Source organism: Durio zibethinus, chromosome 18, assembly GCF_047325235.1.
Source record: "Durio zibethinus cultivar Kanyao isolate XHJ-2024 chromosome 18, ASM4732523v1, whole genome shotgun sequence".
Classification (NCBI taxonomy): domain Eukaryota; kingdom Viridiplantae; phylum Streptophyta; class Magnoliopsida; order Malvales; family Malvaceae; genus Durio; species Durio zibethinus.
In genome coordinates, this window is record NC_143179.1 from 20441807 (window position 1) to 20468902 (window position 27096).

The following is a 27096-nucleotide window of genomic DNA, read 5'->3' on the forward strand; positions in this document are numbered from 1 at the left end:
CTATCTTGGCTTTGCAAAAACTAATGCTTGTGTGTTATTAGGAAATGGTTCTAATGCAGTTGGGGTAGGCAGTAAAACTATCCTTTTTTTTCATAACCATTGAGAAGTGATTGGACCCTCCCAAACTATACATGTTGTCTAAGGATTTCATATATTCTGATGCATTGTTCTTTATGATCAAAACATCCTTTAGCTCTCGAACAACGTCAAACATGCATGGTCAATAAGCAGGGAAAGGATCAATACATACTAATGTTGTCTTAACTACTCTCCATATTGCTTTTGCATAATCCCTCCCTTTATATTAGGATCAATTATGTCATCAATCTTTGACTCCCTTATATAAAGTTTCACCTACATGGAAATGTGTTTCTTTGTTACTTTTTTCTCTACCTTTTGTTTAATAATTTAGAAATAACTTAAGTAAATAACTTTTTATTTATTGTCAAGTGAAAAAATGTTAGATATTATGACCTACATGTTATTATCTAACTTAAGTATATAACTTTTTATTTATGGTTTAATAACTTAAGTTAATAAGTTAAGTAATTATGGTTTCATTAATGTTGTTATTAATGCTCATTTTGATCAATGAAAATAAAAGAAAATTTTTCTTTGGTTGTAAACATATGTTGATGGAATGTATAAATAAAGATAGTTAAATAATAAGTTAAAGAAACACTATGCTCTCTATTTATAAAATAATACTTTCTGTCTGTAAAGAAAGTATGTAAAAGATTAAAATGTCAAGATAAAGAAAAACAAAAAAATATATATAAAACATCATTTTTAAATAAAAAAAGTTATGGATCAAGATATAATTTCTCTTTGATTAGGAAATTACGAAAATCATTTTATTCTAAGACCTTAGGCATTAAAATTATGTAAAATTAAGATTTAGTTTGTATAATAAAGAAAAATCCAACAATAGAAGCTCCACAAGCACAATGAAAAAAGAAGAAAAGAAGAAAAATAAAGAATAAATAAGGAAAGTGATGAAGAAAAAACATTTAATGATTCCTTGAATGTTGATTTCGTTTGGGATTCATTAACATAAGGATAGATAGAGGAAGCACAAAAAAATGTTTGAAGATTGGTCATATTTGAAAGCAAGCGCTTTTGAAGAGGACATTCCAAAGTTTTTGTATGGTAATGTTTTGTTGAAAAATCTGAATTCAACCATTTTAATCAAAAGGAAGAAAATGACTTATTATAGTCCTCATCTTTCTGGCTTTAGCTTTTGTACTAATTGTATGGATTTTTTTTTACCTTTGTCCATTTAGGGTTGGACAATATAATAATCCAACTTTTATTAACCCCAACCACTTAAATCTTTTGTTTTAATCAAAAGGTAATCAATTAGTTCTTAAAAGAGTTGAGGTAGATATTAGAGCTTGAAGTAATTTTGTTTCATATTGGTTTAATTCCTACAAATTGTGTACCTAGGAAAAATAAAAGTTTTAACCAAAACATGTAGAAATTAAGGTGTATTTCTTATATTTGGTACATAAAATTATGATAAAATAAAATAAAATGATATTATGAATAGAATTAGATTAAATAATGTCATCTTAGTTTAATGTGTATAAGGATTGACATAAGATAATTTATAGGATAATTTATTTATTGATCAAAAATTTTCTTTCTCAAAGTTTAAACAATTTAAATTATTGATATAATTTTTAAAGATATAATATAACATGTAAATTTAATCTCATAGATTAAAACTAATTATCTTTAGTTTGGGAAGATTGAATCCTTTTATACCAGGAGGATAATCTTTCTTGTAATCTTATTCTTTTTAATTAGATATAAATTAAATATAATATAAAATAATTATCATATTATCTTATCTATTATCCTATTATCCTGTATAATAATAATAACCCAAAAGTCTTAGGTTGTATTTGAAAAAAATAAAATTGATCTTCTTTACTGGTTTGTCATTTGGATTTAAGAGGGTCTAAAGAAGTGGGCTTCTTCGATGGTCCAAAACTACATGACAACATTATAAGCCCAACCAAAACAAGAAAATAGGAACAGTACCAATCAAAACGACATCAGTTCGGAGATATTTATTTTATCCAAACCTGAAAAGTCCAGCCACCCAGGCCGGGTCATGGTCCATGGAGCATTAGAAAACCGCTTCTCCCTTCTTACCCGCTCCATTGCAAGTTGGAAAGCATCAATGAGCAGTCTTTTGGGACTTGAACTATCAATCACCGGGAACCCTAACACTCTATTGTTCTCTTTCAGCGACAAATTATTTCCCACAACACTTAAATCCCCTTTTATATCTTCTTTCTTTCATTTCCCCTGCAAATCCAAGCCTAGGAGTAGAAGAACACAATGCCACACTCGGTCTCCCGAAAGGAACCTCCTTTTTAATCCCAGTAAGTAACGAATTGCTTCCTCTTTTTTTTTTTTTTCTTTATTCAGCTCTGTTTTTATTCATACGCTGTTTTCTGTTTGTGGGTATTTCTTCTTTTCTTGTTTTATTGCTTTGATTGTTGTAAATGAGTTGTTTTTCATGTTTTTTCTGGATTTTTGCCTCTATTTATGTAATTATAATTACTGAAAAGCCCACTTAAACCCTACTTTCAGAAAGCAAAAATGAAGTTGAAAATTATGGTTTTATTTATTGGTTACTTAAAAGAAAAACTGCTATTTTCAGATCTTCAAGCATGTAGTATAGCTAATGCTCAAGTTGAAGAACAAGTAGAGGTTGAAGTTGCAGAAGGTTATGCAATGGCCCAATTTTGTGATACAATCCTTGATGCCTTTCTGAATGAGAAAACCCGAGTAAAACAATGGAAAAAGTACTTGATACTGAGGGAAGAGTGCAGCAAGTATAGAGAAAGCTTCTATAATTGATGTCGAGCCCTGTACTGACAAGGAGATTGATCCAAGAAGCAGAAATTAATTTCTCTGCAGATCAAGGTGAAGAAGGTATAAACCATGTTTTAATATCCCAAAACGTTTGAATTTTTGTTATAACTTGTTTTATAAAGATGTATGTTCTGAATGCTTATGTTTTATGTGATTTGGGTACTTGAACAAATCACAAAACTCACCCACCCTAGTAAACCAAGTTTTTGTTGGGGACTTAGTCGGGTCAAATTGGTATAGTTGTCAGTATCTAAACAATTAAGATTTGTAGCTCTATTTTGTTTCTTTTCCAAACTTTTCTAAAGTGACTAATAATAATCTATTATGTGGTTAAATTTGAATTTATATACTCCTTTTGGTTTTAAAAAATCTTTTGGCTTTGTGTAATCAGGATTAGCATTGCAGATTGATGATGAAATGGAAAGAAAAACTTCTTAAGAAGATACAAGATAGCTCGATAGATATAAATGCAATAATTACAAGGCGGTGTAAAGACTTCACTGATGAATTTGTCCACTACCTCACTCTAGTTTCAGAAACATATGATAGTCTAGAGGACCAAGATGGTAAACAGTATGCATAACCTTTGCAGACTCAATTATTTCGATGGTTGAAAAGTGGATGCTCTAAGTTGCTAAGAAGTGACAAATCTAATGCTTCAAAAGTTAAACATGTTTCACTTATGCGTCTCACTTGCTTGAAGTTGGCTTAATTATACAAGTTTTCCACTTTTTTTGGTGCAGAGATCCCAGACCGGAAGCAAGATGCTTGTCTGCTGTCGGTGCTTATGATAAGACACTGGAGGGTGTGGTGAATTTAGATGCTGCCCAGGCAAAATTTGATGGTGTACTAAATTCACCTTCTGTGGATGTGGAATGTAAAAAGATTAAAAGCCTTGCCATGGCAAAGGAACTTGACTCATCATTGATTCTATTGGTAAATAGTGCTTGGTCATCAGCAAAGGACTCCACAACTATGAAGAATGAGGTATTGCTATTACGGTGCATCTTGGTCTCTTTCTTGAGCTATTGCATCTTAAGGAGATAAAAGATATTAAAATCACAATTACATGCTTATTTTAGCTTTATTTTTTTATTTCTTTAAGCTCTATAATAATGTTCCTAAGGATTTAAATTGTAGAATATGTTGCAATGGCGTGTATGTAAGTCTTTAAATTTAAGCAGAGATAATTGTTCAATCAACCATTAGAATATAGGAGAACAGTGATTATGGTATGTGTCAATAAGATGTCATAGACAAAAGAAAACATATTCAAATGTTAAGCATTGCATCCGATCAGTACTGATGATTTAACAAGTATATGTCTAGAAATTTCATTAGACACAAAACCCTTAAACCAAACATAATCGGCAAGTGGAGTGTTAAACTTGATGTCAAGGATTTCTGGAATCAAACGTGTCTCTGTCATGTAAAGTTTGCCTCTCTGAAGGTAATTGAAGGCATTGAAAACATGGTTAGGTTCTTAAGTCTAGTTATCCCTTGTTAGTGGGTCAAGGCTATCCTATATATCAGCACTTCGAGTCTCAAATTTAGGTGAAATGTCAGGGCCAAAACTGAACCCAAGAGTGAGTTTGAAGTGGACGTGAGTCATTTAAAATGTGAGGAGTTAATTAATTAAATTAAAAAACTTTAAAGGTAGCCAAGAGGTAATGGGATTGGACCTACAAAATTTGAAATATCATATTCCGCCAAGGCTAATTGACCAAATTGACATGAGTAGAGCTAATAGTAATAAGCAAATAGTTAAAATATCAATTTGTCGTTTGTTAATAGTCTTTTGGAGATGGTGACTAGATGCTTTGTGGAGGATTGTGGGGAAGCTGACTGGGATGGTAATGACCTGCAAGGCAAGGGACATTCAAGGGCGGTAGAGGTAGCACTTCGAGGCATGCTTCAACGTTTAAGTCAAGTAAAAAGGTTAGGGTAAGGGTGAAGATAGGAGAAGTTGAGAGTAAGTAAAGAGGTTCAAATGGTGTACATATTCTTCAACGTTGCCTTTTGTAATATGAATGGGTACTGCTTTGGTAGTTTGGTAGTTAGTTGATATAGCATATTGGTTGTTGGTTTGTTATCAGCCAAGTGTCAGTCACTTGTCTGGCAAACAAGTGGCGTTGATGAGATTAATCGTCTGTCTTGTGATTGAGGAGTGGTAACTGGTACTGACTTGGCAATCAAGATGTTGACCAGACGACGAGTATATAACAATTTCCTTATCTTCATATGCACGGTTGATGTAATAGAGCTGAAGTGACACTCTCCGTCTTTTCCACAATAATCATTTTCTCCATAAATCTCATTCCTCTTCAACCAATTAAGTACTTTCGTAAAACTCAACAGTCTGGTTTATCTTCACAATAGTCTAGTAGTTCCTTATGAATACAATTATTGATAGAAGAGATAAAAGCTTCTTAAATCTATGAAACCAGATTCCACTAGAGAACCAATAACCATGGCCTAACAAAATTGCATTTTTTCTTGATTTCTTTGGTACAATATCTCTTTTCCCTCCAATCCACATATAGCAAATAATCATCTGGGAGTCATGTCTACTTTTTTGATATCTAATTGCATATTTTGATTTACAAAATTGAATAAAGAAAATGAATAAAAAAATGAAAAGGTAGAGGAGTAAAACAAAAAAGAGAAAAAAAAGAACCAAAATTCAAGTGGATTTTGGTAATTTTTTTCTCCTTTTAAATAACTATGATTCATTGTCATTTTTGCATTATAAATCTTCCTTCCTATCTATAAACTCTTGCATCACTATACTTATGATCATCTTTTTCTTTTTTGGTAATAATTTCTAGCCTCTTCATCTTTTTCTATTTTTGTTTTTGCTTTTATGTATGTAAAAGTTGGATCCATTATGATGCAAGAGTTTATGAATAGGTAGAAAGATTTATAATGTGAAAATGGTTAAGAAACGTAATTATTTGAAAAGAGAAAAAATTTATCAAAATCCATTTGAAACTTGATTTTTTTTCTTCTTCCTTTTTCATTTTACTCTTTTTTCTGGTTCGTTTCTTTGTTCAGTAAATCAAAACATACAATTAGATATCAAGAAGGCAAATCCTGCTCCCATTTCTTATGATTATCCAATATATGTGGATTGGAGTAAAAGAGATATTATATTGAGAAATTAAGAAAAAATACAATCTTGTTGGGTCATGGGTACAATTTCTCTAGTGAAATCTATTTGGTCTCATAAATTTAAGAAGCCTTTGCCTTTTCCATCTACACAGATGTTAATGGGTTGTATTCACAAGGAACCATTAGACCATTAAATGAGACTGGCATAAGTTAAGTGTTATGAAATCACTTGATTGATGGGAAAGAAATGAGATTTATGGGTAAAATGATTATCCCTACATAGAAAAGAGGGGTGTGAGTCGCCTTAACTCCATGACATCGTCTTTGCATTTGAAGATAATTGAATTGTTATACAGTAATCGTCTGGTTGATATTTTGATTACCAAGTCAGGATTAGTTCTCATTAGTCAATCGACAGGTAGCAATCAATCCTGTCAATGTCAATTAACTGCTAAACAAGTGATTGACACTTGGCCAATAATAAGCCAAGTGTATATCAGCTAACTGCCCAACTATCAAGATAGTACCCATTCACACTATAAAAAGTAAGGCTGGAGGAGTTCACTATTTTTGGAGCAAAGGTCGACATTTTTTGGAGCAAAGGTCGCTAGACTGGCAGCAAGATGCTTGTCTGTTGTCTCTGCTTATGATAAGAAACTGAAGGCTGTGGAGAATTTAGATGCTGCCCGGGCAAAATTTGATGACATACTAAATTCTCCTTCAGTGGATGTGGCATGTGAAAAGATCAAAAGCATTGCCAAGGCAAAGGAACTTGACTCTTCATTTGATTGTATTGATAAATAGTGCTTGGGCATCAGCAAAGGACTCCACAACCATCTTAGTCTTTTTCTTGATTATTGCATCTTAAGGAGATGAAAAATATTCAAATCACAAGTACCTTCTTTTATCTTAATTTTCTTTTATTTCTTTAAGTTCTATTGTTATGTTCCTGAGGATTTAAATTGTAGAATAGGTTGCAAAGGCGTTTATGTAAGTCTTTTGAATTCAAGCAGGGATAATTGTGAATGCTGCAGTGAGGTGAGGTGAGGTGAAGTATAGTTAAAATGAAAAATTGACTAATAAAGATATTAAATTAAAATTTGTATATATGGTTGGACAATTATTTAATTTTTTTTGTTTTTTTTATATGATAACTTTTGTATCTAAATAAAAATCATTTCTGAAAAAGATTTAAAAACTTTTAAGTAAAAAAATGAAAAAAATTAACACATAAAAAAATCAATAATATAAATTTATTTATCAATTAAATAATTAAATAAGGGATAACAATTTTTTTTTTTAAAAAAGTGAAAAATAAGAGGTAAAATGGGAACAAAGTGGGGATGGAGGAATGAAGAATTTCCTCTGGAGCCCAGTTAAAATTTTAACTCTGGTGCGGTGCAAAAGTTTCCAATTTCACTGAAGGGTGACATCCTAACGGATGTCCAGTGAACTTGATGATTAATGCGTCTCACTGCGGCTTCAGATCAATCCAAATGGAGGTCTTTTTGCTATGCCAATGGGATTGTAACTGTTTCGTATGAGGATAAGCCAAGTGGAAAAGAACAGCAGATCACAATCCTATCATCTGGTGGTCTTTCAGAGGATGAGATTGAGAAGAAGGTGAAGGAAGCTGAATTGCATTCTTAGAGAGATGAAGAGAGAAGAATTTTCATTGACTTGAGAAATATTGCTGACACAAGCATATATAATATTGAGAAGAGCTTGAGTGAGTAAAGAGACAAGACTCCCAATGAGATTGCATCAGATGAAATCAAGGCCAAAATGGATGCTGCAAATAAGGCAGTTTCAAAGATTGGAGAGCACATTAGTAAGGGTTTGGTTCCGATGGTGGTTCCTCTGGAAGGTCCACGGGCGAGGATCAGACCCCAGAAGCAGAATATCAGGAGGCCAGGAAATGAGCTGAGTCAAAAGACATGATCCCTGATAATATCAAGAGTCTCTAAGCAATATTTTTACAATTATTAATTAGATCATGAATTTGGCAAATATTGTATCAACCTTTTTTATTTATATGTAGTTCTTGTAATTTGCCCATATGTTTCTTGTTAGGCTTTGTATAGTAGGAAGTCTATACATTAAAAAAAAAAAAAAAAAGAGATACAAATGTAATGAACATGGATTTTAACACTTTTGGAATGGAAGATTCAGTTCTCTTTTTCAAATGATTCAAACAGCACATGGCTTTTGCAGTTACGATGAGCCAAGCATTGTACTGCACATCTCACTTTCTGTACTAAACACCCTTTCCCTCCGCTTCTCGTGTTCGTATACGACAGAAATCAACCAGAAAAGAGACATCAACATCATGACCGGCGTTGGATCCACATCAGCCTACGATTTTAATAATTCAATTCCTCATTCGAGATTAGAAAAAGGGCAAAAGGCTAATAATTGTGGCTAAATTCCTGTCTTCTAGCCATATATTTTCCCACCAAATGAAATAGAAAAGAGAAAAGAAAGCCAAGAAGTCAGTGTTACTGGAAAAAAAAAACGTCAATGTTTATCAACCAATGAAATTAGCAGTGTAATTCTCTACGCAAAAGCTTTTTAAGTTTTTGGAAGTTTCTTCATTTTTTGTACTAATTTTTGGAGTTCTTCACTGATTTAGGTCAGCAAAAGAAACGATTCAGGGCTTTAGATTAGATCACAAGTTTGTAAAAATCTCACCACTAGGCAAAGAGCTCATGGGTCATTTTAACTAGGCTCTGTCCAATTTTGTTGTGGAGGTTCCGTTTCTATGTATTTTGTTTCTTCTTGGACAATCATAATAATAAATTTATGAATTTATATATGATAAAGATGCAACCAATAGATGAATTTAAGGGAAGGGCCATAACCCCAAAAAATTTGTTAATATTACAATATAAAATTCAATCCTTCATTTTTAATTTAATTCACTATTTTGGTCACTTTCATGATTTTGTTTAACTTCCGCCTATACAATTCTGTAGTAGTATTAGTAGTATTTCATTATAACAAAAGAAAAAACATGGAAATTGCGTCGAGAGAAATAAAATAATTGAAGCATATTATCCTATGTGAATAAGATCTTTGACTCCCAAAGGTAAATATATAATTGCTTCAAGAAATACATCAAAGGATAATGTCCAAAGTAAAAGAGTAATTTGATCACTTGAACGAAGGGAGAGAAAAAATACAAAAAATTGAAAGTAAAAGTTTTCGTAATTTAATTTACTTCTTTGAAGTTTCAGACAAAACTATCCTATTAAAGTCAGCATAAATATCGCAACTGATAATGCAAGGAAGCCAAAGCCAGCTGAAATAATATAACTACACGACATAGATTTTGCACCCTCTGCCTTTCAGGCGGTTGCCTGACTTTTTTCCGGTAGTTCTTTTAACATTTTATCAGTTATCAAATTCAACTATATAATTCTTTTTATTGGGTTAATTATTTTTCCTTGATTTTTTTTTTTGATTGATGGGGTTGTTTGTTAGGTGGGAATTAAGAGATGGATTTAGAGAAAAAGCAAGAATTGGAATGGATAGAAGCACAGAAGATAGAGATAAGTTTGGACCTCGTGGATGCAGCCAAGAAACAGCTTGAGTTTCTTGCAGCTGTGGATAGGAATCGTTGGCTCTACGATGGTCCTACTCTCCAAAGAGCCATTTACAGGTGATCAATTTCACAGCTCAATTTCTTGATTATTTTAACTTCTTTTGTTGTTGCTAGAATCATCTTTTTCCAATTTCCAAAATCTGAGCCTTTTTTTTGTGGGGGGGGGGGGGGGGTTGGGTAGTGTTGATTTAGATTTTTTTTTTTTTTTATTCTTGGTTGTCTTTTGTAATTACCATATATGTTTACTTGGCAGTGGCTTTTCAAATTTGATTCCTAGTATAAACTCCATTGGATTCATGCTTTTATTATGATTCCTGGGAAGTAGATCATGATTTTATGTGCATATTGAATGGAAGTTTGACTTTTTAAGACATGCTAATTTCAGGTACAATGCTTGCTGGCTTCCCTTGCTTGCCAAATTTTACGAGGAAGAGATTTCAGAAGGGCCTCTGGTTGTTCCTCTTGATTGTGAATGGATTTGGCATTGTCACAGGCTAAATCCAGTATGCCTCTAAACTGGAAAATACAAGTATAACAAATTTTGGTTCTTTTTGGTTCTTTATTTTGATTTGCTAAGCTGGATTTCTTGTTTTTGTAATTCAGGTTCGTTACAAGTGTGACTGTGAGGAACTTTATGGAAGGATCCTCGACAACTCTAATGTTGTATCTTCTCTTCAAGGCACATGCAAAAGGCAAACAGAAGAAATTTGGAATAGACTTTATCCAGATGAACCTTATGACTTTGACTTGATTAAAGCATTATCTGAAAATGCCTCTGAAACACTTTCTGGACTTGAAAAACACACTAAATATGATCTAATTTCAGCTGTCAAAAGGCAGAGTCCTTTCTTTTATCAGGTAATTCTAAGAATGATCATTTTAGCTTTTTGAAATTGTGATTTTTTCAGCATTCATCTTATACTTTTGAAGGTTAGATAATGTTAAAGCATTTAGTTTGCCAATTTGTGATATCTTTAATGTAGGTTAGAAGATGAGTTGTTAGCCACTAGAGAGACTAAAATTTTCAACCTAGATTTGTTATCAATCGAGAAAATCATGTATGGGGCTCGAAAAAATCCATTGTCAGGTTAAAAGCTTTATGCAATGCTAAAGGTATCTGGTTTGGTTGCAAACCCGTATTGAGTTTGGAAATTGCTTTACATAATAGATCATAGTTTAGCCACATAAAATTGAAGATTTAGATTCTCACCTTTGCCATCTTTCAGTTCTTCTTTACAATCATCCAGATCTTGTTTTCTATGACAGGTGTCCAGAGCCCATATGAACAATGATATCTTTATTAAGGAAGCTGTAGCCAGATATAAAGGTTTCCTTCATCTGATCAAGAGAAATAGAAAGAAGTCCATAAAGTGCTTCTGCGTTCCAACTTATGACATTGACCTTATCTGGCACACCCACCAGTTGCATCCTGTCTCTTACTGCAAAGATTTGAATAAAGCACTTGGCAAGATATTGGAGCATGATGATACAGACTCAGACAGAACTAAGGGGAAGAAGCTTGATGTTGGGTTTTCCGGGACTACTAAGCAGTGGGAAGAGACATTTGGCATAAGGTACTGGAAGGCAGGGGCCATGTATAGAGGGACTTCTCCTTCTCCTCTCACAGTCATTTCTTGCATGCCCAACATTTTGAGTAAGGAAGTAGATGCCTCAAATAAGTTTCCAAAAATTTTGAAGCTTCCAGAGATGAAGGTTGTAGAGGTAGATTTAGTTAACTTTTTTCTTTAGCATTTTATGAAATAAGAGATCCTTTATTATCTGCCAGTTTCGTGTTCTTGTGTTATGATGCCCATCCTTGAAGCTTAACTTTATCTGCATATGTAACATTCTTGATACATGCTATAATTTCTTGGCAACCATCTATATGCTATCTCTTTTGAAGACAAAGCCGTGCTGTGTCCTCAGAATTTTTACTGAAAAAGAGAAGAAGCTATATAACATGTTGTTAGATCACAATTTACAGCTACATCATTATTAGTTTAAAGATGATTGAATAACATAACTTCTGATATTAATTCTACAATGCTATGTAGTTAAAGCCATTACTGTTCTTCTGCAAGTAGGTGCCGCTTGTTGTTAACTCATTTTGATTGTAATAAATTACACAGTTTCTGGATTTTTGTTATATTTAGCCTGGATCCAGGGGTACTGATGCAGCTTTCATATTTTAAAGGTCTTTTCCTCATTATGTTAAATGCTTTTTTCAGGTCCTTTTGGAGTTTGTAGGAGTTAAGAACTTACCAGATGAGAAAAAGGGAAACCTCTTTGTCCTGTTCAGTAAAACTCAACCTGATGCATTCTTTAATACTAAGCAGAAACTGACTATCTTTTCTGAGTCTGGGGAGAAAAAGGTTGCTTTGTTTCAGTGTGAACCTACTGGCGAACTGCTTTTTGAACTTGTATCACATTCAGCTTCCAACTTAACAGGAACAAAGACATGCAAAATTTTAGGTACTGCTTCACTCTCTTTAAAAGAGTTTCTACTTCCGGTTTCTAAACTTGCTGTGGAAAAATGTTTGGACTTGATTCCCAGTTCTGGAAATGGACCATCAAAACCCATTGGCCTACACATTGCTGTTTCATTTACGGTTCCTACAATAGCACAACATGTGCTTCACATGGTTAGGTCCCGTCCTTTTTCGAAAGGTTCTTGTTTTCAGCTCCCTGTAGCTGGAAGGGTTCCAGCTGGTAAGAGTTGCACTCGTGTCATTGATGAAACTCAAGCTGAGGTTATAAGACTCCAAATGAGGTATACTTACATTTTCATCCAAATTTTATGCCGGCTAGCAACTCTAAAATTACTTTCCATGTACTTTTGTGTGTTATTAGATATTTGTATCCCTGTCTGTTCATGTGTATCTTTACCTCTCTCTGTCTCTGTATGTGTACGTACTTGCTGTTAGTTAATTAATTTATTTATTTTTATGGTAATAATAGCATACACACGTAATGGACTACTCAATAAACATTTCAGTGGAAATGTTTGGTAGACATGCTATTAACACTGCATAATCTCATATAGATTCTATGTGACACTAGAATTTCCTACTTGTTTGTCCCAATTTCTAATATCAGAAATTCTGCAGTTTCCAAATTGAATCTTTGGTTATGCTACACTATTCCCAAAAGAGCTCTCACTTTTCCTAGATTTTGAAAGTAAGGTGTATATCAACCAGTATTTTAGATGCTTGCCATTGGACGACCTTTAATTTTACTCATCTCACAAAGCGTTGTTCAACTGGTAAATCCATTTCTCATGATAAAATTAAAAACATACAAACAATTTTTAGGATTTTTTAACTATAATTTAGTTCATTTGTTTTGGACATTACTTGATTCAGGGATTTTCTGTTCGTTGACCTTTATGTTAAAGCCATGATAATTCTTTGTAAAACAAATTATAGTGCCTTTCATCTTTCTGTTTGCTCACCGCTGTTAGTTGCAAGATATGTAATGTTCAGCAATAATTTAACATTTGGGGGCTTGATTATAGAGAATCTGGAAAGGCAAAGATAAAAGAAAACTGCCTCTCAAGGAAGCAAGTAATTGGTATCACAAAGCATGGCGAAACACATGCTGTAGCAGAGTTCGTTGGGACTCATTGGTCTTTGATGGATTCTCAATGGGTCCTTCAGCTTTCAGAAGAAGTCAGTGAAAATGGTCATCTCTTTGATATTAAAGGCAATAGAATGGTATGCATCCATTATTTCCTTAGCTTATAGCAAAATTTCTTCTCTGACATCCATGTGGCCAAAAACAATTATTTTAGACTGTGTCACAACATTATCACCCTATTGTCAAATCCTAGTAGAGCTTTCGTTTTGGCAACTCAAGCGTAAAGTAGTAAAGGTTGTTTTTATCTCAACAGCCAACCTGATCTGGCCCAGAAGCTCACGTATTCCACATACCTGCATATGTACATGTGCACACACAGACATCCCCTACATGTCATATAGGACGTTCAATACCTTGAACTTACTAGAAGTTTGCATGGTTGGCTACCCAAAACATTCATTCACTTCTTGCAGAGTGCTCATGGAAACCACATTAGGTATTTTATTGCTACTTGGAATTTTCTCTGCCCAAGTATTTGCATGTTTTAGTTGTGCATATACAATGATATGCATTTTATCTAATTTTTACTGTTATTGCTGAACTCATCTTACTGCAATAATTACAACAATAGATTTGCAGTTAAACTTTCCATTGTTTTGGTTATTGTAGCAAATTACATCCACTGAACTTATCTTTTTTGAACAGGTAAAGGTTTTTCTTGGCAGAAAACTGGATTATGAACCCAAATATTGTGAGAAACAGAGAAATGAAGGTGACTTTATGACTGCAGTTGAATTTTCTGCAGAACATCCATATGGAAAAGCAGTTGCATTGCTTGACCTGAAATCTGGATATCTGAAGGTAGGTTAGCTATTCATTACACATACAAATATACAATCACAAAAGAAAATTTTATCTCTTACTGCTACTACCTTTTAATTAAAAATGAATAGGCAAAGGAGGAATGGTTCGTTTTGCCTGGATTGATATCAGCGTTTATAGTTTCTCACACATTAAAGAAGAAAGGACACATTTGCTTGACCATGGACGGCAAAAGTACAAAAGAGATAGATACTGCTACACAAAAGATAAATGTGGAGAATGAACAGCATGCTAACCTGGCTGCCTCCCTAGAAACTGAAGTCCATTCGGATGATGATGTGAGCCTGGAAAATGCAATGATACCCAAAAAAGATGGTTCATCCAATGGGGACTATGGAGGTGAGAAAGGAACTGCAGTAAAAAGTGGTGGCTGTGGTGGTTGTGGTGCAGGATGTGGGGGTGGTTGTGGAAGCATGGTGAATAGCAGTGGTTGTGGTGGTTGTGGTGCTGGCTGTGGTGGTTGTGGAAGCATGGTTAATAGCAGCGGTTGTGGTGGTTGTGGTGCTGGTTGTGGTGGTTGTGGAAGCATGGTTAATAGCAGTGGTTGTGGCGGCTGTGGCGGTGGCTGTGGCAGTGGCTGTGGCGGTGGCTGTGGCGGAGGTTGTGGAAGCAAGGTGAGGACCACAGGCTGTGGCAGTTGTGGCAGTGGTTTTGTCGACGATATAAAAACTGGTGGTGAAACCGGGAATTTGGTAAAAATTAATGGATATGAAAATCCCCCATACATGGAGGAGGCTGTAAAAGCTTGATGTCTATGGAAGTGAATATTAGCAGACACTCGGACGCATCTTGATGTAGCCCTAGCAAGTTTTTAATAACCATCATACACAGTGCCTGTCCAATACACAATTGCATTTAGTACTTCTTGTTTCCATTTCCCCCCTCGTGAATAAGTGCAGCTATTGCATGAAGCTTGTGTCCTTGTATGTATTGTGCCTGAAGTTAAGATTCTGTTTTGTTTCTTCAGATTCCATATATAGTTTCCTACAACAATAAACTTCTTTGATGAATGTATTAAAGTACTCGTGATACTACTATCTAAAAATTCTAGTTAATGGTGAATTTCGGTGAATTATATCACTCTTTCTTTTGGAATTCAAAGTCTTGTCATGATTTTAAAAGCTTTTAACTGTTTTTGCATGAATGAAAAGTCGGCGAAAAATTGTCTTCCGCTTCGTGGCCTAGTGGCCACAGAAGCCTTTAAGAAAACATAACGGTTTGGTTTCGAATCAAAGTCTCTTTCTCTTTTTTCTTATAATAGGGTTTTGCCCTGAAACCAAAAAAAAAAAAAAAAGAGAAGTCAGCGAAAAGCATGCATTTTTAATGTAGGGGAGAATTTTTGTAAAATGAAGCATGACAATGGCTTTTATTGGTCCAGCACTGCGACTATTCTATTCTATGCTTCCTCTTCAGGGTTACAACCTTACTAATAACTTTGCTGTGGAACTGAAGGCCATGTTATAAAGCAAACCAACTTCAGGGTCACATGGAATTGTCGATTTCTTCATTGTTACGGCTTCTCTACAGGCTTTGCTTGGTTATCAGCAGCATTCTTGATGTTAGAGGTGAAAAGCTTTTATCCGTCTCTTTCAGTAAAATTAAAGTTTTGTAGATCTGTCATTGATTATTGATCCTTTTAATAGAAAAAGAAAAACTCGCCTGTTGTTTGGCTCCAACTCTAACAATTCCTTTTCCTTTATTTTAAGCCATGAAGATGGGATTAAGAATATAATTTGTGACCTATCAATAATGTGACGTGATTTGTTAGAAAAAGGCAAAATTTTTTGTTTCACTTATCAAAATTTAAATTCTCACAATTTCAACAAAAAATATATAATTTGTGATGCTGGAGCCTTGGCAAAATGTTAGCACACCTTTGAAATATTTTCAATATCGTTAAATTAGTTTTAATATTGATTGTATTAGTCGATATATTTTAGTTATATCAAAATATGATATATTTAAAGGTAATTTTTCATGTCAAATTTAGTATTGTATAATATTAATTATTTTCGTTGGTTTTAACTAATTTCATTAAATTTTGATAAATTAAATGTTTTGTAATTTTTAATTTATTTTTTATTATGTGATTATTTTTAACTTAATAAAAATAAAATTAATTGACATAATAACTCTTGAAAGTTTTGTTTTTCAATTTTTTTATATTTTATTTTTCAAAGTAAAATTCATAAATATTTTAATTTTTTTCAAGAAAACAATTGTGTTCGTTCTTTAAAATTTAATAATTATGAAGTGAAGGTTAGTTTTTTCATCTATTTACTTTTATCTTAATATTTACATAAAAAATACTTATTTAAATATTATATAATCAAATTAAGTGTTTAAAAATATTAATAAATTAAAGATATTATTTCTTTTATTTTTAAACTTATTTATTTAGTTTTTTAAGATATTACTTATAATTTTGTAAATTATTAATAGTATTATTATATACAAATTTATGAATATTTATATTAAATTAAAAAATTTAAAATAATATATAACAACATATACTATTTAAAAAAAAAAAAACTCAAACATCGTTCTGTCCTTATTAACATCCTTGAATTTTCTCCCCCAGGCCCCAACTCCCAATTTATAAACAGATACCTAAACATTGAGCCACTCAATCCAACCAACGGGCTGAGCTTATTATAATAATTAAGGCATCGGACACCCACATGCGAATTCGTTGAGTTTTGTGCGGCTAAAAGCCTTTCCTTCTAAAACCATGCCAGACGCGTATAAGAATAAGATGACTCACCAGGTTTGACTACCAAACATTGCAAGTTTCCAAGTCAGACCTAAGACTCAGATAATGCCGCATGGCCTGGTCCTCCCCCACATAGAGGAATAAAGACCGTGCTTGAAGGTAACTTCAATGGTAGAATGAAATTAATTAATAAAATGGAAGACTACTACTGCCTTCCTTCATATATAATCCAAAACCCAATAATATATGTACAGAAAGCCAGGGTTCATGGGAGGTTTTATGCTTGTCTCTGCCTCAATTTTCTTTTCTTTTTTGGCAATCTTTCTCTGCTAAAATTAAGTTCTCATTTGGAAAACTAAACAGTTCTTAACCTTTATTTGCGTAGGAGAGGTGTTACTTCCAGCCTTTCACACTCGTTCCAGGTTTAAAGGTTTGCTTTGCAGGAAAGATGAAAAAGAGTGATAATGAAAAAAAAATGATTAAAATTCATAATCATTTGCAGGAAAGATGAAAAAGAGTGATAATGAAAAACAATGATTAAAATTCACAATCATTTTTTTACCTTCTAATTTAATCATTAAATTATAAAATTTTATTCTCTTTTTTTTTTTTTTTTCAATCTTTCCTCCAAAGCAAAACTTAAGTGATTTGATCAACCATTATTGTTGTTGACTTCTTCTGGCCTTCAATCACCTTAGGACCCCACAGTTCTGGAAAACTTAGCAGACTGAACTGTTTACAACTCAATAAACTGAACCACCACCAATGTTACATTCATTACCCAAAATTAACTCTTCTTTCCATTTATGAACAGAAACACTATTATTCCTTAATAAAATAATTTTAATTTCTCAAGTCCGAAGAAATATTAGTAACAATAAGTAGAAAAGGGCACTTGAATTCAAGTTTTTATGTCTATTTATTTAATATTAAATATATAAATCATAAAAATTATTGTATTATAAATTTAATCGAACATATTAAATATAAAATATATTTTTATTTTTAATAATTTATATATAATTTTTAATTAAAATTTTAAATTGTATTATTTTAATATTTTTTTGTATTAATTTTATCGTATGGTGTTTAAAATTGCAAGTATATATGCAGTGTAATTATTGAAAAAAAAAAAAAAGTCTGGAGACTATACATCTGGAAGCTCCTTCACAATTACAAATTTGATAATTTTCTTTATCTTCACTGCTAAAGAAAATTAACCGGATAAAGATACAGCAACTTCAAGGAACAGACCTGAAGTCCAAACCACGCGCGCAAAATAAAAGGCACTACTAGTATTTATAAATTATTAAAAAGATTCCTTAAGATCAGACTTTCTGCATTACATTACATTTTATCAATCTATATCAGAAAAAAAATATAGAAGTGGGATTAATGATGCAGTGTAATTACAGACGTTATCAGCTCACAAAGATGATGGAAGGATCACAGCAACACTCATCAATGAGACAGCAGCAACACAAAGCTGCAAGACTGCAAACATACAAAATTTTGAATTAAACACAAAAGAAAATTTTCATTTAAAATTGAAGTATTGAACCATGAAAATAAAATATAACATAGGAAAAAAAAGAGATGAAAAGTGAGGACATGTGAAGAAGAAATACCAGCCCTCAAGGAAACCAGGTTCTCTCCTTGGTGGTGGAGGTGGAGCAGCATATTGTGGTGGTGCCATCACCGGGGGCCCTTGATAATAACCTGGTAACCAAAAATTCAGACATCAAACCAACTAAACCAAATTACAACAAAATATTTACACATAATTTTTCTTTAATCCAAGAGAAAGAGCCAAGAAAGGGAAAAAAAAAAAACCATAAATTCTCAATTCTTTTGGAATAAAAAATAATCCTGGCAAACAGAATCCCCTGACCGTAAACATAAGATAACTGGGAACTTAACAACTTCGCTTACTGTAAAATCTAAGGGGAAAATACACAAAAGGGAAACCAAAAACAGAGTACCTTGAGCAGGGTAGGGATAAGCATACTTGGGGTCACTCATATTTGCAAATTGCAACTGAAAATAAATACAAAAAAAGACAAAGATTTATAGAACTGACTATATAGGATAAATTTGCTTGGGAAGAAAGAGTTTGGGGTATGTCTGGTGGGGTTTTTATATGTCAAAAATCAAAAGATTTCAATCAGTTTCCTTTCGGTGGCACAGTTTATGTTTGCGCTGCTGTCTATATCGCTTTTTTGATGGTGGAATACAATCTTGTTTTGTTTTTTATTCAAACTTTCTCATTGTCTATATCACTTTATCTGGTTTCTTCGAAGTTCATCATTGCCTCGGGCGCCCCCGCAAACTCAAAATAATGACGTGTTAAATTGAGAAAAAGTTTATATATGCTTACATGGAGAGCTAATGTCATGACAGGTGGCCACTGGATTGCTTAATGAAGAAATGAGTGGAGTGGTGCAAGCAAAAGCCTTAGGATCCTTGAGACAGCTCAGCAGTACGTCATATTTTCTAAATGAAATCAAAAGAAAATTTGGTTACTTTTTGTCTAGAGCAAACTCACTTTTAAATTTAAGATTTAATTCTACTGTATAATCATTTTAAAAAATTATTAATATCGAATAAATTTTAATTTTAATTTTAATAGTTATAATTTCTTTTTTATTTTTAAAATGCGACTTTTTATACAAAAAAAATAACCCCACTCTTGTGAAGATCAGATCGGGAAAATTCAATTAGGAATTTTTGTTTTTTTTTAGCATTCTTAGTTCTTGTTTTGTAAAGGTTTATTAGCTATGATGGCAAAAAGTTAGCCTTTGAACCATTGTACCACTAAAACTCAATCTAAGATATATAATTCTCCATACAGTAGTTTGTAATTACACTTTTCTTTTACAAGTAACATGCATGTTCAACATTTTTTTTGTATAGAGATGTTGAACATATTGATTTTTTTTTTTATGATTTTGTATTTTTTATTGCTTGCTTTATTGTTTATCTTTGGGTTTATCTTAGGAAGTTTTAGATAGTGAATTTAGTTCAAACCCAAAAAAGAATTCCCTAGTTTGCATTTTTGCATGTTAATGAAATTGGCTAGTTGTCCCCACCCTAGAAAACTACTCCACAGAACAAAAAAAAAATTTTCCCCAGTTGGCATTTTTTAATTTTAGCCATGGTTGGCATGAAGTTGTTCTCACTTTGTCAAAAAGAAAGACAGATATTGCTTGCCTATTCTTCTTCTTTTTCTTTAATGACCCTATATAGTCTTTTTTAGGTGGTTCCCTTGGAACGCCCAAATCCCATAACGAATAGAAAGTTAGATCTATATATTGGATCTCGCCTTTATCGTCTTATCTATCTTTTTTTTTTTTTTTTACAAACTTTTATTTCAAACTACTGTTCAAACAGAAGTATGTCATGCTAATACGTCTTGATAAAATCACATCTCCGGATCAGACGTTGATGAGCACATTAATTGATAGTTTGTTTTCTTATAGACAAGAAAAAACCCATTCTATTAGCATAAGTTTGAAGGATAACAAATGCGAAAAAGGTTTTCTTATTCAGACTTATTTGGAATCAAACAAGCCACGTAAATTCTTGACATTCATCAAAAAGCAAAATATGTCAAGAATGAAAGAAAAAAAAAATAAGGAGAAGAAGAAGAGGCTGGGATTTTATCATAATTTAACAACTCTTTATTGGAATTCATGTACCAAAAAACTCTTTATTGGAATTTTCTGTTGTAAAAAAAAAAGGTGGGGTGGCATTACAAGACATATGAGTGACATATTTGTGATTATATTTAAATTTTAGATGTTTTTTATACTAAAATTTAATGTTTAGACAATCTGTAATTATTTAGAGGGAGTACAATTCAGCACCCTTATACTTTTTATAGCTATTATTTATATTGAATGAGCAGATGAAGAATCTGCATGAGACCAGAAAAACATATGCAGTCCAAAATGATAACAAGCTTCTGGAAATTTACATCGGATGATGATGGGATTGACTACACCATGTGATACATTGCCATGCAATATAAAACTTCTGTGATGTAATCCACCATGCTTTTCCATTATGGCACGCACCATGTTTTTTTTTATCTTCCAACTCCTTACATAGGCATGAAGTTGACGTGTACTTTTTATGTAAGCCAAGACATTCCTTACCAATTGAATCAACTTACAGATGCTCAACTTGTGTTTTTCCATTTTTTTTTCATTAGTGACTGATTAGTGTTCTATCAGCTGAAGAAAATCATAACTGTAGGTTAAGCTTGATTGGAATCTAGAGAATGTGATAAACACAAGTTGCTGATATTTTAGACCAAAAATGTGAAATCCAGCCGCCAATGATACCGCGAAAGAGCCAACTAGTCAGAGCCAGTCTGGACCTGATGATATTCAAGCATGTGAGCCTAGTCCCAGCAATGGCCAGCACATGCAAGGTGATATAGAGTTTTGGGACAGATTGTCTCGTGAAGGTATGGAAATGACGAAAAAGGTCAAACTTAACAACAAGAAAAAAGAAAAGCCACATTCATTCATAACGAGAAGATCTGGACCTTCACTTTTATAACGTGAACAACAGCCTGGACCATGCTTGTCTACAAAAGAAAGAGCATTAAGACTCCAATATCTCATTGGAATGCATGCTCACGTTGTGAATGTCAGAGGGAAATAAAAGGAATGAAATAAATGGAGGAAATATATTTTTCCCTCGTTTGGTTAAAAGGAAACCCCTGGACCATTACTGGAAATCCCATGAAGAGACTCTGAACACCATTGACAAGCAGGAATTGCAAGTCTTGGAATTTCTGAAGCATTGTTGGACAATTGTTGGATTTTTTTATTAGAGGTTCAGAAGAGAAATGAGAGACTGAGCTACGTCTTTGATAGATATTGAAGTATTTCAGAATGGGTAGGAGTTAAAGTGGGGTGGTTTACGTGGGAATTCTGGTTTTGGGTTTAATGATGAGATTGAAATCAGTAAAGTAAAAAGTTGTGAGAGAAGAATCAGTGTTGGAGAGACATGGGACGATGAAGGGTGCTTTGCCTAAAAACACCATACGAAATCATTCAATCTAAGATCGTATGAACCGATAATGAGATTTATTTTAGTGAAATTAGTTATAAAATATCTATTTAGATGTAAAAGCAATCATATATATATATATATATTAGTTTTTAATATGTGCATGATGTATGTATAATTTTTATTTTTAAAAATTCATATTAATACATTTTTTTGATATTATGATAACAATGATAAATAATATTAATTTAATTTTGATTTTGATAAATTTTTATAAAATTTTAGTAACTTTTGATACAATTTTGGTAATCATTAATAAAATTTTAGTAATAGCTTGATGTAATTTTAATAATTAACCTTTTAGTAACTTATAATATATTTTTAGTAATTGTTGATAAAATTTGAGTTATCATATATTTAATAATGGATTCTCGTAAGAAAGTTTAGATTCAATTCTAGTATAAATTAATTTTTTATATAATAACAATATTGTTTCATTTAAATTTAAAATTTTTTTTAGTAAATTTTTATTGAATAGGTACGAGATATATTTATCCAAATCTCCCAAGATAGATTTCAAGTTCTGTTTTTGCTAATAATCAAGATTCAATTCCTAACCACTTTAAGTCCAAAAAGTTTATCAATGATTGATAATTAAGTTATCATTAATTTATTATTATATTATCAACGATTTACTACTAAGCTATCAATGATATATTATTAAATTATCAATAATTTAGTACAAAATTAGCATTGATTTATTATTAACTTATGAATGATTTATTACTAAATTATGAATGATTTACTATTAAATTGTTAATGATTTACTACTAAATTATTGATCATTTGTAATAAAGTTATAATTGATTTACTATTAATTTATTGATGATTTATTGCAAAGATATCAATAATTAACTAATTTACGACTAAATTATCACTAATTTACTACTAAATTATCAATAATTTATATATAAATTATCAATGATTTACTATTATGCTATTATGCATTTATTTTTTTTTGTTATCATTAATTTACTATTTAATTTTTTATTATTTACTACAAAATAATCACATAATTATTATAAAATTAACCATGATTTATTATCAAGTTATCACTAATTTATATTAAATTATCTACAATTTACTATTAAATTATTTAACTATTAAGTTATTGATAATTAACTACTACTAAGTTATATTGATTTACTTTTAAATTTCGATAATAAACTATTAAATTGTCATTGATTTACTATTAAATTATTTATAATTTACTACTAAATTTATCAATTAACTACTACTAAATTGAAATTTACTTACTATTAAGTTATAATTGATTTTTTATTAAGTTATTAATAATTAACAACTAAATTATCACTTGTTTTTATTAACTTATTATTGATTTACTAATATGCTATTGTACTTTTAAAACCATGAAACATGGAATCTAAACAATCCACTAATAATATATGAGATAATTTTTTTTTCACATAATAACATTATTGTTTTATTTAAATTTAGAATTTTTTTCACAAATTCTTTTTATTGAATAAGTTCATGGTAAGTTTATCCTAGCTGTCAAAATGAAAGTTTTGACTTCGTTTCTATTAGCAACTAAGGTTCATAGGCAACTTCAAGTATAAAAAGGTTATTTGACAATTGATTTATCAGTTATTTATTACTAAATTATCAATGATATTTACTTCTAATTTATGAATGATTTATCATTAAATTATAAAATATTTATTATTAAGCTGTAAATGATTTCTATTAAATTGGTGGTGATTTACTATTAAGTTATTGGTAATTTATTATAAAATTATAATTAATTTACTACTAATTTATCGATAAATTACTAAAAAGTTATCAATAATTAACTAATATACAACTAAATTATCACTAATTTACAATTAAATTATTAGTAATTTGCTATTATATTATTAGCAATTTACTGCTAAGTTATTAATTTACTATTAAATTATCAATGATTTGTTATTACATTTTTATATATTTACTATTAGGATATCATTGACTTACTACTTAATTTATAATTATTTACTACAAAATTATTACTGATTTACCACTAAATTATCTATGATTTACGATTAAGTTATTACTGATTTATATTAAATTATGCATAATTTATTAGTAAGTTGTTACTGATTAACTATTATGTTATAAATTATTTATTACTAAGTTATATTGATTTACTTTTAAGTTTTCAATGATTAACTACTAAATTATCAATTATTTACTACTAATTTATCATTGATTTACTATCAATAAATTATATTAAATTGAAATTGATTTATTGTTAAATTATTACTAATTTACTATTAAATTATCATTGATTTATTATTAAGCTATCAATAATTAACTACTAAATTATCACTTATTTTTTGTTAAGTTATCCTTGATTTAGTATTATGTTATTATACAATTACAATTATATTATAATTGATTTATCATTAAGGTATTATCATATATTATTATATTATTACCGATTTACTAAAAAAACTATCAATTATTTATCGTTTATTTATTATTAAGTTATTATTAATTTACTACTAAATTATCGATGATTATTACTATATTATACTGATTAATTACTAAGTTATTAATTATCTACTACTATGTTATCATTGATTTATGTATACCAAAAAGAAAGTAATCACAATGTATGCTAGATGATGTAATTTGTAAGATAGAGAAAGAAAGAAGAAAAAGTTCAAGTTTAAATGATTTGAAAAGTATGAGTAAAAGCTCTAAATTTACTCCATAGCTTAACATGTAATAATAAGTTAAAATCATAACCTTTTACACTAATATAAGTATTAAAACTAAAATATATGTTATATATTAAGTCAATATTGTAAAGATTTTCTTCAAAATTTTTAGTTCATGGTAAAATAGTAGATATTAAGATAAGTATTACTGATGATTTGATTGAATTATCAGTATATATATTTTCACACTTATTAGCAAAGTAAAATTATATATATATATAAGATTGAAATTTTAAAGTGTTCTATCATCGATGGAAGTAATAAACTTTACTTTATATTTTTATTTTTAAGTAATTTTAAGTAAAAATTTTGTTATATATATGATAAAAGTATTTTGAACTTATTTACAAAGTAAAATTTATAAAAATTAAGCAAACAATAATTTTAAAAAATATTATATTCAATAATTACTTTTGTATCTTTCATAATTTTTTTTTACTAAACGAAATATGATATATTTTTAATTGTTGCTTCATTCTAATTACCACCATTCAAAATAACTTTATTGATATTTTGATGCCAATCAACTTCTCATTTTAAAAAGAGTAAAAAATATTTCACATTTTCCATAAAAAAATTCTTCTACTAAATAAAAAGATAGTATATTTTTAATTGTTACTTCATTATTATTACCATCATTTAAAATGACTTTTTTGATATTTTGATGTCAATTAACTTCTTCATTTATGTAGACACCCCAATATGTCTAAGGGTCTACATTTGATTTTTGTTAATATAAAAAATAAAAAAATAAAAAAGCTGAAAAATGAGAAAATAAGAAGTTGAGGTTGATTGGGATTATGTGGTTGAATTTGAGCTAAGTTAGAATTTTTGTTCGGATTAGGGCTTTGATCTTATAAATACTCATACAGATAACACAGAAAACACAAGGGAAAAACACAGAAAAGAGAGAAATAAAAAAATAGAGACATGAAAATACAAAAAAAAAGCAAAAAAAAAAAAAACGTTTAAGAGAGCCAGAAGCAATCATAGGATTTTTAAGATTTTTTTATAGAATTTTTTGCTTTTTTTTTTTGGAAATTTTCTAAAAAATTTTCAAATTCTGACGAAATTTTTCGCAAACTTGACGTTTTCGATGATTTTCGGAGGAAAATTTTTCAGTTTTCAATGAAAATTCAACCAGAATTTTCAACTTTAGAGAGAGAGGGAAAGAAAAAGAGAAAGAGGAAGAAAAGGAATCTAAAAAAAAAAAAGAAGGATTTTGGCTTTTATATAGGTGTGAAACGGCATCGTTTTGTAGATTAAGAAAGGACCAGGATTTACGCGCTTTCTAGCGGGCGACTCGACTCGAATGCCAGCCCATTTCTAACCCGCGCTTGACCCGCTTACCAACCGATCCTTGGAGCCAAGCTGAGCTGCCAAGCCGTATCTCTCGAGCCATTCTTTGTGCTTGGAGCCGAGCTGCGTCGAATCCCTCGAGCCGAGCCGTTCATTTTTTTTTGGTATTTTGTTTATTTATTTATTTGTTTATTTATGTGTTATTAATTTTTAGGAGCATTTTTTTGCATGTTTTAATTTAATAAAAATAAATCAAAAATTAAAAATTAAAAAAAAACTATTTTTGAGAAAAAGTTGAAAGTATCAATTTTCTTTGAAAATAAAATTAAAAAAAAATATTTTGAGAAAAAGTTGGAAGTATCAATTTTTTTAAAAAATAAAATTCTAAAAAAAATATTTTTGAGGAAAAGTTGAAAGTATCAATTTTTCTTGAAAATAAAATTTCTAAAAATATTTTCAATTTCTAAAAAATATTTTTAAGGAAAAGTTGAAAGTATTAATTTTTCTTGAAAATAAAATTAAAAAAAAAACATTTTGGAAAAAAGTTGAAAGTATTAATTTTTCTTAAAAATAGAAAGAAAACCTTAAAATGCTTTAAGAAAATATTGAAAGTATCAATTTTTCTTGTATAAAAGCATGAATTTTTGTTTGATAAAACACAAAAAAGACCCATATCAAAATCATCCCTTTTTCTTTTTGTATTTTTGAAAAATTTTTAATGTTAAATGATCCGACGATAGAGCCTCTGAAAGTGAAATAGTAGTTTTCTTATATATTCTTGAGGTGAGAGAATTTTCTTAATTTTTTACCAAAAGTATTGGAGTTAATTAAGGATAATTTCCAATAATTAATTATTTGATAATTTTAAAGGCTTATTAGATAACACGAAATCGAGCCGGTACCATCTTTCGATAGGCGTAGTGAGGATGTTATAATATTTCTCACATGTAATCGTACTTTCGAACCTAGTTCTGGTTTTGCAAACATTGAATTTACCTTTTAGAGATACCTAAGTTGAACTTAGGATTCCTTTTTAAAAGGGACAGATTCAGTTAGGTGACCAATCGCACCTTAACAAAAAAAAGAATGGTGGTGACTCCTTACGTCAATGTCTAGCAATAGATCCCTAGATCTAGACGTTATGACAGTTTGGCGACTCCACTGGGGACGCCGAGAGTCAGGCCGACAAATAAATTTGTGTTATCCAAAAAGCCTAA

The 27096-nt window shown here is 30.7% G+C and overlaps 1 protein-coding gene and 1 pseudogene across 2 annotated transcripts; both read left to right on the top strand.

The window, feature by feature from the left end:
* Positions 1-2109: 2109 nt before the first annotated feature.
* Positions 2110-7674, top strand: LOC111299897 (uncharacterized protein At4g37920-like; annotated as a pseudogene). The gene is made up of 5 exons (XR_016329975.1): positions 2110-2393; positions 2675-2949; positions 3295-3462; positions 3633-3876; positions 7487-7674. The product of XR_016329975.1 is annotated as an uncharacterized protein At4g37920-like (transcript).
* Positions 7675-9293: 1619 nt separating this feature from the next.
* LOC111299896 (glycine-rich domain-containing protein 2-like) lies at positions 9294-15157 on the top strand. The gene is made up of 9 exons (XM_022895408.2): positions 9294-9373; positions 9484-9661; positions 9990-10107; positions 10208-10462; positions 10871-11326; positions 11833-12374; positions 13119-13317; positions 13886-14041; positions 14134-15157. The coding sequence occupies exons 2-9, from the start codon at positions 9498-9500 to the stop codon at positions 14809-14811; spliced, it is 2568 nt and encodes an 855-aa protein (XP_022751143.2). The 5' UTR covers positions 9294-9373; positions 9484-9497; the 3' UTR covers positions 14812-15157.
* The last annotated feature ends 11939 nt before the right edge of the window (positions 15158-27096 follow it).

Excerpts from the sequence above, each read along its gene's own strand:
- LOC111299896 (XM_022895408.2), top strand. The coding sequence starts at position 9,498 with ATGGATTTAGAGAAAAAGCAAGAATTGGAATGGATAGAAGCACAGAAG. Across the intron at positions 10,108-10,207 it reads ATTGTCACAGGCTAAATCCA|GTTCGTTACAAGTGTGACTG; the intron begins GTATGCCTCTAA and ends TTTGTAATTCAG. Across the intron at positions 11,327-11,832 it reads CAGAGATGAAGGTTGTAGAG|GTCCTTTTGGAGTTTGTAGG; the intron begins GTAGATTTAGTT and ends TGCTTTTTTCAG.